This window comes from Neoarius graeffei, chromosome 11 (genome assembly GCF_027579695.1).
Source record: "Neoarius graeffei isolate fNeoGra1 chromosome 11, fNeoGra1.pri, whole genome shotgun sequence".
Taxonomy (NCBI): Eukaryota; Metazoa; Chordata; class Actinopteri; order Siluriformes; family Ariidae; genus Neoarius; species Neoarius graeffei.
In genome coordinates this window covers 60,896,151-60,908,416 of record NC_083579.1, presented here as the reverse complement: position 1 = coordinate 60,908,416, position 12,266 = coordinate 60,896,151, and the positions used below count along the sequence as shown (strand labels likewise).

Here is a 12,266-nt window from a genome sequence, read left to right as displayed (position 1 = left end):
GACAAAGCGAAAAATATATTATAGGAGCACTTACTAATCTCTGCCCAGACAGCACCTCCAACAGAGCCAGCAGTTTCACCCCATCCTTGATGTCCTCAAAAAGGTCATTGATTTCTAAAGGAGGTTTACGCTGCAGAAAAGAGCGCAAAAATGTATATAGATAAACAAGATGTGTGGCAGCCTGGGAAAATCCCTCATATGCAGTACCAGTCAAAAGTCTGGACACACCTTCTAATTCAATGGTTTTTCTTTATTTTTAATTAAAAGACACTTCATGTCTTAAAGTAATGATGGATGTCGTTTCTCTTTACTTAGTCGAACGGTTCTTGACATAATATGGATCGCTACAGTTGTGGAATTCCTATTCCTATTTACTGTATTTGTATTATTTATTATTTACTGTTTGATCTCTTTGCATTAAGAAGGCAAGAAATTGCACGAATTAACTTTTGACGAGGCACAGCTGTTAACATTCCAGGTGACTCCCTCATGAAGCTGGTTAAGATACCCTTACAAAAATCTACCATGGTTTACTATGGTTTTACCATGGTTTTGATGTAGTAACCATGATTCTACCATGGTATCTCATGGTGATTCTAAGTACAATGAACCAACCATAGTATTACTATGGTTCATCCATGGTAGTAACCATGGTTCTACTATGGTATTTCATGGTGATTCTAAGTACTATGAACCAACCATAGTATTACTATGGTTTATCCATGGTAGTAACCATGGTTCTACTATGGTATTTCATGGTGATTCTAAGTACTATGAACCAACCATAGCATTACTGTGGTTTATCCATAGTACTGCAGTAGCTGTGGTAGCATCATAGTTGTATGTGTAATAGGTCATAGTAACTATGAAATTAGTTTAAAAAGGGATAGTATGGTTTTTAAAAGGATGCACTAACTGTAGTATTACCATGCTTTCGTCCAACAGTCAATGCTGTAGAGATCTCGATTAACAGCCCAGATACATTAACATTTACCATAGTGAAACCATGGTTAAATCATGGTTAAACCATAGTCATGAACCATGGTTTTCATGGTTACCCAAAAAAACATGAAAACCATGAATAACTATAAACCATGGTAAAACCATGGTTAGTTTTCATAGTAAAACCATGGTTAATTTTTGTAAGGGTAATGGCAATAGTGTACAACCCCGATTCCAAAAAAGTTGGGACAAAGTACAAATTGTAAATAAAAACGGAATGCAATGATGTGGAAGTTTCAAAATTCCATATTTAATTCAGAATAGAACATAGATAACATATCAAATGCTTAAACTGAGAAAATGTATCATTTAAAGAGAAAAATTAGGTGATTTTAAATTTCATGACAACAACACATCTCAAAAAAGTTGGGACAAGGCCATGTTTACCACTGTGACACATCCCCTTTTCTCTTTACAACAGTCTGTAAACGTCTGGGGACTGAGGAGACAAGTTGCTCAAGTTTAGGGATAGGAATGTTAACCCATTCTTGTCTAATGTAGGATTCTAGTTGCTCAACTGTCTTAAGTCTTTTTTGTCGTATCTTCCGTTTTATGATGCACCAAATGTTTTCTATGGATGAAAGATCTGGACTGCAGGCTGGCCAGTTCAGTACCCGGACCCTTCTTCTATGCAGCCATGATGCTGTAATTGATGCAGTATGTGGTTTGGCATTGTCATGTTGGAAAATGCAAGGTCTTCCCTGAAAGAGACGTTGTCTGGATGGGAGCATATGTTGCTCTAGAACCTGGATATACCTTTCAGCATTGATGGTGTCTTTCCAGATGTGTAAGCTGCCCACGCCACACGCACTAATGCAACCCCATACCATCAGAGATGCAGGCTTCTGAACTGAGCGCTGATAACAACTTGGGTCGTCCTTCTCCTCTTTAGTCCGAATGACACGGCGTCCCTGATTTCCATAAAGAACTTCAAATTTTGATTTGTCTGACCACAGAACAGTTTTCCACTTTGCCACAGTCCATTTTAAATGAGCCTTGGCCCAGAGAAGATGTCTGCGCTTCTGGATCATGTTTAGATACGGCTTCTTCTTTGAACTATAGAGTTTGAGCTGGCAACGGCGGATGGCACGGTGAATTGTGTTCACAGATAATGTTCTCTCGAAATATTCCTGAGCCCATTTTGTGATTTCCAATACAGAACCGTGCCTGTATGTGATGCAGTGCCGTCTTAGGGCCCGAAGATCATGGGCACCCAGTATGGTTTTGCGGCCTTGACCCTTATGCACAGAGATTCTTCCAGATTCTCTGAATCTTTTGATGATATTATGCACTGTAGATGATGATATGTTCAAACTCTTTGCAATTTTACACTGTCAAACTCCTTTCTGATATTGCTCCACTATTTGTCGGTGCAGAATTAGGGGGATTGGTGATCCTCTTCCCATCTTTACTTCTGAGAGCTGCTGTCACTCCAAGATACTCTTTCTATACCCAGTCATGTTAATGACCTATTGCCAATTGACCTAATGAGTTGCAATTTGGTCCTCCAGCTGTTCCTTTTTTGTACCTTTAACTTTTCCAGCCTCTTATTGCCCCTGTCCCAACTTTTTTGACATGTGTTGCTGTCATGAAATTTCAAATGAGCCAATATTTGGCATGAAATTTCAAAATGTCTCACTTTCAACATTTGATATGTTGTCTATGTTCTATTGTGAATACAATATCCGTTTTTGAGATTTGTAAATTATTGCATTCCATTTTTATTTACAATTTGTACTTTGTCCCAACTTTTTTGGAATCAGGGTTGTACAAAGCATCATCAACGTAAACGGCTCCTACTTTGAAAAATCTAAAATATGAAACATGTTTTGTTTTTTAACACATTTTTGTTTACCACATAATTCCATACATGTTCCATATGTTATTTCATGTCTTTTCATGTCTTCAATATTATTCTACAATTTAGAAAATAGTCAAAATACAGAAAAACCTATGAATGAGTAGGTGTATCCAAACTTTTAACTGGTACTGTATGCGTCTCTTTTACATGTATCAAAACTACAAATAAACTTCTAAGCAATTTATCCATCCATCCATCCATAGCTGCTTATCCTGTGCAGGGTCGCAGGCAAGCTGGAGCCTATCCCAGCTGACTATGGGCGAGAGGCGGGGTACACCCTGGACAAGTCGTCAGGTCATCACAGGGCTGACACATAGAGACAAACAACCATTCGCACTCACATTCACACCTACGGTCAATTTCGAGCCACCAATTTGCCTAACCTGCATGTCTTTGGACTGTGGGGAAAACCGGAGCACCCGGAGGAAACCCATGCAGACACGAGGAGAACATGCAAACTCCACACAGAAAGGCCCTCACTGGCCACTGGGCTTGAACCAAGAACCTTCTTGCTAACCACTACACTACCGTGCCGCCTAAACTTCTAGCAATTTATGGTTATGCCAAAAAGCAAACTGACTGTCTGTCTGTAACACTGGAACATCACAAATATTTTGATAGCTAGTATCTGATTACAAACAGAATTAAATAGGCTGATGTTTGTTTCGCTATGGCACATGACTATAAACTGATCCAAGTGTCATAATCACCATGTGAGGAAATTACACGCAGCTAGCAAGATATTCAGTTCCTTTATGATCACTGCTTTTGTTAAACTGGCTCCTTACCTGGCATCCTGGCATAATCTTTAATCTTTAAAGCAGTTCCAATGTTTTGGACGTTTTGGTGAAATATTTGCCATCTAACAGGTTTTCCCAAAGCTACCACAGAGATAAGCTAACTGTTAAAGTGACATATTTTACTAGCATGGCTTTCAAAGATCTGTAACATCTTGCACCCACATTACAAATAGGAACATGTAAACAGCCTTCACTTTCTCAACACTAATTACAAAAGCCATGCTGTTCATGCTGTGAAAGGCTGAAGTAGCCAAAGTGAGCAAAACTCAGACCGGAGGCTACCACATGGCATAATCCCAAATTTTCCAACATAGTACGTACATCCACAACGGTACCTTATTTTTAACAATCATTTTAATCAGGCAAATATTGTGATTATGCTGAACTCCTTCTCGGTTACTGATTTGTTACAAACATCTTTTTGCAGTCTGATGAGAATTTAGAACTCGAAAAACAATATATATCTTGTGCCATTTATTAACTATTTATACCTTGTCGTGCATTCTTTGCACAATGGGCTTCTGAACTGATTAGCTGCATCATGACATGCTCTTACACTGACTAAAACAGGGGTTACATTTAGGGCACAAAATGCTAAAGGAAATGGAAACAATGAGAAAATGTAAGTGCTGAGTCAGAACTCAGCGAGCATTTTTCATGGTGAATCAAAAAGAAAAAAAAACATGTAGAGGCAATTCCTTTAAGATAAAACCCGCGAGAGATGCAGAAAAAAAGTAGCTATTTTCAGATGTTCGAGTGCAAAGGGAAGACCAAATGGGTAAACTGGTATACCAAGGCTGACAGCAGTGTTTGTTTATAGCTAGAAATGGAGCGATAGAGGAAAACTGATCAGAATTCATGTAGCCAGAAGTGTATGTCCAGCTTCAAAATGCATAACTGTAGTGCCTTCCAAAGCTGGCCATCATAAGCAGACTCCTTCATACTTTTCAATGCCATGATGTAAACGTCTGTGGCAAATCCTCTAAAACAAAAGAGCCTCTGAATCCAATCAGGGTCTGACTGGAATACTTAAATCCACTACTTCTGCTGGCTCATTCTGTCCTGTAGCAGGAAAGTGCCTCGTCACCAAAGCAACTAATCATCAACAATAAGGTAAGCACTCATGACCTAAATGCCTTTGTCTAGGGCACACTGTGCGGTACACTGTGACACTAGTTATTCAGCATAGAAGGCTGAAATATAAAATCTAAATATTATTTTTTTCACGTGTCATACAAAAGCACGATCCAAAATGCCAAAGGCATTGAGAGCAGACCTTCTCCTGCTGAGAATTGTTCCAAGCCTTCTTGTGCACCATCTGCACACATACAATTCCAAAGCCTATCCAACACACACACACACACACACACACACACACACACACACACACACACACACACACACATTCCATTAGACAGTGGGAACACCAAATGCTAATAAGGCTAATTCTCTGAGAAGCATCAAACACTATTCATCCATGCCATACTCAGAATGTGCTTGAAGCAGGATGTGCTGTACCAAGTCCTATTTTATAGACTGATGGAACCAATACTTAATAAAACTTCGAAATCTGCATTGATCACATGATTAACATGTCTTTCACAACCGGCATCCTTTCCACTCCCTGATCAGGATGATCAGTATGAAAATATTCACAATTCATAATGTATTATTAGACAACTATAGAATATTCAGTTGAATATTTGCCTTTCTCGGGCGGCACGGTGGTGTAGTGGTTAGCGCTGTCGCCTCACAGCAAGAAGGTCCTGGGTTTGAGCCCAGTGGCTGACGAGGGTCTTTCTGTGTGGAGTTTGCATGCGCTCCCCGTGTCTGCATGGGTTTTCTCCAGGTGCTCCGGTTTCCCCCACAGTCTAAAGGCATGTAAGTTAGGCTAATTGGTGACTCTAAATTGACCGTAGGTGTGAATGGTTGTTTATGTCTATTTGTCAGCCCTGCAATGACCTGGCGACTTGTCCAAGGTGTACCCCGCCTCTCACCTATAGTCAGCTGGGATTGACTCCAGCTTGCCCGCAACCCTGTAGAACAGGATAAGCGGCTACAGAGGATGGATGGATGGATTTGCCTTTCTCACGCTTGTACGTTATATTAGTCTAAAATGCAAATTTTATTGTCCCTTGCTTTTAAGATACATTTTATTGCAACTAACAAAAGGAAAAAAAAAAATCTGCTCTTCTAGTGTTCATTTTCAATCCTACTTATTTACTTAAAGGTAAGAGTCTAGACACGACTGAAAAAAACCTACTGTGACAAAAACTCTACACAAGAAAAATTTGAGAACTTCGGCAGCATGGACTGCACGTGGGTAATTAAATCATTTTAGGGCGTCCACAAATTCAATAAAGCACCTGCATAACCTGAGTCTGAGTACAGAGACCTTTCTCTGTGTAAATATGGATGAAACATTTGAACTCAAAACCAAATACAACCCTTTCTGTCTTACTGAAAACACCTGCGATATTTAAGCCTGTGGCTGACGATCTGCTGTTCTACTGACTTTCAAAACCAACTGCACTTTATGGAAACAGACACAAAGTCAGACAGCTAGCACAAGCCCTGACCACTACTCTGGCCAAAATGGTGGGAGGCCAATACAATGCACTATTCATGCTGTGCACATGAAACATAAATGGCCACTCCAAGTTTTTTCACTATAAATACAGCAGGGCATTCAAACCAGTAGCCAACAAAGCTGATCTATTGTCTACTGAGCTGCACATGACCTTTAATGACCTTTAATCATTAGTGCTGCTTTTATCGATTACACACTTGCTTGTCTTCTATCAAGACCACAGGACATAAAGCTAAGCACATGAACTATTCTGTATTCATGGATGAAGGTGCTGTCACTGCTCAACTGGTCAATAAAAGAGATGGATCTTTTTATCCACAGAAAATAGCAGTAATGCTAGAACAGAAACGGTCACTCGTATCAGCTAAAACCTGGTGAAGCTTTAACGGGGCTGTGACTTGAAAACATGCATGAAAATGTATTAGGAGCCAATCTTACCTTGGCCAGATGTGAATTAATCCACTTTGTGAAAGTTCTTTTCTGGACCAACTCCTGTTCATCTGGAAAAGAAGAAAAAACTGGTAAGTACACTTCTTTAGATATTTTTTGCACTTCACAGTGAAAAAGCAAATATATTAGTACTATATACTTTCCTGTTACAGAAGTAAATGTCAAAACCTCACTATGCACTTGCATACAGGGGCAGAGGAGTTTTATTCAACAGGTCAGTACTGTAGCAAATACAATCCTAATGCAGCACAAATGGCAATACGAATAAGCACACTAAGAATTAAGAACTACCCCGGCACACAGAAACAGTAATACGTTATCATAACTACAGGACACTTAACCAGGTAAGCTGTCATTATCACTGATGACATTGCTCTACATTGCTGGTCATTCACATACATAAAGGTGTTACAGATGATAAACATAACAGCGCACACAAAACAAATAAAATGTTCAATGCTTTTACAATATCAGGGCATGTTTGGTAGTTTGAGTCACCTAGACATGATTCACACTTAGGCAAGAAGGACTCAAACCGCTCACATGAAATCCATTCACAAGACATAACATCCTCTTTCTGCATGCAGTCAGCTGATGGGAAGCCATTTCCATGTAGCATGATTTCCCAGAACAAATATTGCTACCAGTGCAGCTTTGAGACATTGTGGCCATAAGTCCAACATGCGCACTTGTATGCAGCTAGCATTAGTGCACACGTGCAGCAGACACCTGTGCTAACTCGGCACATGAGCAGCAGAGGACAGCCGTGACACTGATCGGTAATTACCTCTCTTTGGAGGAGGATCTCAGCTGACCAGTAATGCCTAGTGAGGCCCACTGCTGTGTCACAGCAAATCTCGTTCATGCATCTGCTTCACCTACATATAGCACAGCACACACTACATATAAATCTGTGCTGTTGGTCTCGCTCACATACATCTCTGGAGAGATGAGACAACCACTTACCACGCAGATACTGAAAGAATCCAGTCACCAGGTTCAGAGACGTGGTCTTTTTCAGAGCTACATCCTTAAACTGAGCCATTCTGCTGTGCTGCGGACTCGCTGTTTTTTTCAGTGTCACTCACTCAGTGTGGGTCTCTGAGGATGTCATCCAAATAGGAAATTTGAGGAGGGAGAAAAAGATCAGCTGTCGTTTTTTCCTTTAGGAAGCAAAACAGAGCCGGCTGCACTGCTTTCCCGAGGGAAAGGCTCACCCTCCCTCTTTTTCCTCTCTCTTCTGTCCCCCTCTCGCTCACACCCCTCGGATGAGGAGAGGCCCTTAATGAAGGGCTGCTTTTATGAGGCTGGCAGCTTCGTGTTGTCAGTGGTGCAAAGGAGCCATGCTACTGTGGATGTGCCTAACCAAACCCCGCTGCTCTGCTCAGCCTCCAGCACCATCCCCGGCACCTCATCATCTATGCCAGTGCTCATCCAATCAGCATGCATGGAGCTATGAGATCAGACGGTGGCCAGTACTCTGGTTTATGCAGGGGGCGGGGCAAGCTCCAGTGCTGTACACCGTCCAACTGATATGCAACCAAAACAAGTACTCCAGATGTGTGATGTAAAAAACACTTCATTAATAGCAACTCTCTTTTCCGATGAGTTATCATCAGCATGAAGGTAATTAACATTTACAACAAAAGTATATATAAAAATGAGAGTACATCAACCTGGACAACCTATTGTTAATCATTTCCAAGGTAAAATACTATTCATAAGGCCTAATATTGCACAAAACTGTGTGTACCGAATGCTTTGTTGACACAAGAGAACCAAAAGTGAGCTAAGAGTATCATGGAAGTTCATACAAAGTCTAGGTATTGAATCATTTATGTGGTAAACATTGCTATGCATCTGCCACCTGCTCTCGTACTGTGCCCACAGCATGCCTGTTACTCTGAAACCTATAAAGTCCTGAGTCCTTGGTCCTGCTTTTAGCCTGGCTATGCTATTAAAAACAACTCATAACGGCTTTTAATGTCACTGAAATCTTAAGCACTACTGGTCTGTTTGTGGACACAGTGAGAATTAATTACACCTTGAATTTCAAGGCATGGAATATGTTCCATTTAATTTATTGAATTATTATTAAATTATTGAATTTAATCTTAGATTTTGTCTCCAAAATGTTAGCAATACTTTTGAAATTGCATCTGAGCTACAAATCCACTTAACCATTTAATCCACTTGCATAGTTTTAGGATTTATAAATCAATCTGCCTTTGTACTTTCACGATATACAGAAAAACAAAAATTCCATCTCATAAGGGCTAATGTCATTTGCTGCTTAGCTAAATGTCGTAATAAATGAATACAAACTCATTAGATTAACGTTTCTCACTTTTACAAATAACTGTATTGTGATAGACAAGGTGACAAATAAGGCACAGTTTCCAGTTCCTTTTACAAAGGCAGTCAGTGCAACCCTACTGCCTAATCTCTTAATTCTTGTTTGAGGTGCTTGACTAGTGCATCTCAAACAATTAGAATATTGTGAAAAAGTTCAATGTTTTCCATCAGTTATTTAAGAAAGTGAAAATTGAATATATTCGAGACTCATTACACGTAAACTAAAATGTTTCAAGCATTTTTCTCTTTTAATTTTGATAATTATGGCCTACAGTGTAAAAAATCTAAAAAATAAAATAAAATACCCTCAAAATATAAGAATATTTCATTTCGAGTTTGAGTAAAACAGTATAAATACCATGTATCTCTTGGTATAGTTCAGTACACACAACCACAATCTTGGGGAAGACTGCTAACTTGACAGTTGTCCAGAAGATGATCATCAATACCCTCCACAAGGAGGGTAAGCCACAGAAGGTTACTGCTGAACAGGCTGGCTGGAAAAGGTGCACAAGCAACAGGGATGATCGCAGCCCTGAGAGGATTGTCAAGAAAAGTCAATTCAAGAACTTGAGAGAGCTTCGCAAGGAGTGTACTGAGGCTGGTGTCAGTGCATCAAGAGCCACCATGTCTTCAGGAAAGGGGCTACAACTGTTGCATTCCTAATAACAGGCCACTCCTGAACCAGAGACGACGTCAGAAGCGTCTTACCTGGGCTAAGGAGAGAAAGAACTGGACTGTTGCTCAGTGGTCCAAAGTCCTCTTTTTAGATTAAAGTAAATTTTGTATTTCATTTGGAAATCAAGGTCCTAGAGTCTGGAGGAAGAGTGGAGAGGCACAGAATCCAAGGTGCTTGAAGTCCAGTGTGAAGTCTCTGCAGTCTGTGATGATTTGGGGTACCATGTCATCTGCTGGTTTTGGTTCACTGTGTTTTATCAAGTCCAAAGTCAGCACAGCTGTCTACCAGGAGATTTTAGAGTGCTTCATGCTTCCATCTGCTGACAAGTTTTATGGAGATGCTGATTTTCCTTTCTAGCAGGACTTAGCACCTGCCCACAGTGCGAAAACTACTACCAAATGGTTTGCTGACCATGATACTACTGTGCTTGATTGGCCAGCTAACTCCCCTGACCTGAACCCCATAGAGAATCTATTGGCCCTTTTCCACTACCCTTTTTCGGCTCACTTCAGCTCACTTCAGCTCACTTCAGCCCGACACGGCTCGCGTTTCGACTACCTCAGCAGCACGACTCAGCTCACTTCAGCCCTACTCAGCCCCCAAAACTCGCACGGTTTTGGAGTAGGGCTGAAGCGAGCCATACCGAGCCGAGTGGGGCTAGGGGCGTGAGGAGACACTCCCCTGTGCACTGATTGGTGAGGAGGAGTGTCCTCACATGCCCACACATGCCCCGCGAGCACGCTGGGATCTGTAAACACCGTAAACCCGGAAGAAGAAGAATTACGAATTACGAGAACTTCTGAAGCCTTATGCGCCTCGCCTCATCTATACGCTCTTGCCAGTATCTGTTGGCGTTGTCGGTGACAACAAGCCACAGCACCAAGACCAGCAACACTAACGACTCCATGTCCTCCATGTTTATTGTTTACTATCCGGGTCGTGAGACAACCGCTTAAAAGGTCACTGATGTCACTGTTTGCGCTGCCTAACGACATCACGTGACGTCCACCCACTTTCGCTAACTCCACCCAATGTGTCCACCCACTTCCAGCCAGCACGGTTCAGCGCGGTTGTAGTTGAAATGCAACTCCAACAGCCCCACTCAGCTCGACTCAGCCCAACTCAGCACAGCACGGCTCAGCCCAACTCAGCCGCGTTGGTAGTGGAAAAGCGGCATATGGCGTATTGTCAAGAGAAAGATGAGAAACGCCCGACCCAAAAATACAGATGAGCTGAAGGCCACTATCACTTCAGCCCAAGGCCATCTCATGTTAACCTAACCTGCATGTCTTTGGACTGTGGAGGAAACCAGAGCACCCAGAGGAAACCCATGCAGACTCCACACAGAAAGGCCCCCGTCGGCCACTGGGCTCAAACCCAGAACCTTCTTGCTGTGAAGCGACAGGGCTAACCATTACACCACCATGCCACCCCTTCAATAGCACCTCAGCAGTTCCATAGGCTGATCACCTCCAGGCCACACCGCACTGATGCAGTAATTTTTGGTAAAGGAGCCCCAACCAAATACTGAGTGTATAAATGAACATAGTTTTCAGAAGTTGGACATTTTTGTATTGTAAATCCTGTTTTGATTCATCTTCGGAAATATTCCAATAATTTCAGATACTGGATTTCTGATTTTCATGAGCTATAAGCCATAATAATCAAAATTAAAACAAAAAAGGCTTGAAATATTTCACTTTACATTTAATGAATATAGAATATATGAAAGTTTACCTTTTTGAATTAAATTATGAAAAAAAATATTTTTCACAATATTCTAATTGTATGAGATTAACTAGTACACATTAACACACACCTTTGATTACCCCAAAATAGATATGTATTTTTTTAATTGGTGCAAAAGCATTTATTGCTGTCTGTCCTTGAAACTGGATCAAGCAGAGTTCCATAAATATTACGTATTACCAATGGCTAAGATCTGATATCTTAGATCTTGTTCTTTATAGTGGACACTTCAGAGTTTCAGAAGTGCCACAATTCTTAGAGAAATAGGAAAAAGTAAAGTGATGAATGCAAGTTGTGAGTTTGGCTTTAATTATGCATCCCCTGACAGACACAGCAACAGGGCTCTTGAGTTACAGAAAACGAGTCTTATGACCAGGCTCTAAATGATATTATGCTCTTCAGATCATCAGGTCCATTTGGTACTAAACATAAATTAGACACAGACAACATTGGCAGTGGGTCAAGTGTAGATGTGGTTTCCTGAGTGAGGATACTCACATTATAGATGTAGGAGTTTTAATTGTCCATCAGAGACTACTGTAAAAGCTGACTCTTTATTGATTCGTTTAGCCTCAGCACATCCCTATGATTCTATGAAACCTATTGTGAACCTTTATCCATTGTAATGTCACAAGCAGCATTACCAATAAATTCCAGATATCATATTTTCTATCGGGTCATTATATTCTCTGCATGCATTTTATAGGTATTCTCATTATCATCATGTATCTGAATCCAAATTTTCCAGTGGCTGTTTGACAGGGAGTCAATGCCCTGGTC

The 12,266-nt window shown here is 40.9% G+C and overlaps 1 protein-coding gene across 6 annotated transcripts in view; it reads right to left on the bottom strand.

The window, feature by feature from the left end:
- syne1b (spectrin repeat containing, nuclear envelope 1b) overlaps positions 1-12,266 on the bottom strand; it is a 140,832-nt gene that overhangs the window by 124,357 nt on the left and 4,209 nt on the right. For all 6 annotated transcript variants that reach the window (XM_060934445.1, XM_060934448.1, XM_060934453.1 and 3 more), the window contains exons 2-3: positions 6,692-6,753; positions 35-130 (exon numbers count right to left, since the gene is read on the bottom strand). In XM_060934445.1, coding sequence (XP_060790428.1) covers positions 35-130; positions 6,692-6,753 — 158 coding nt within the window. The remainder of the gene's footprint in view (positions 1-34; positions 131-6,691; positions 6,754-12,266) is intronic.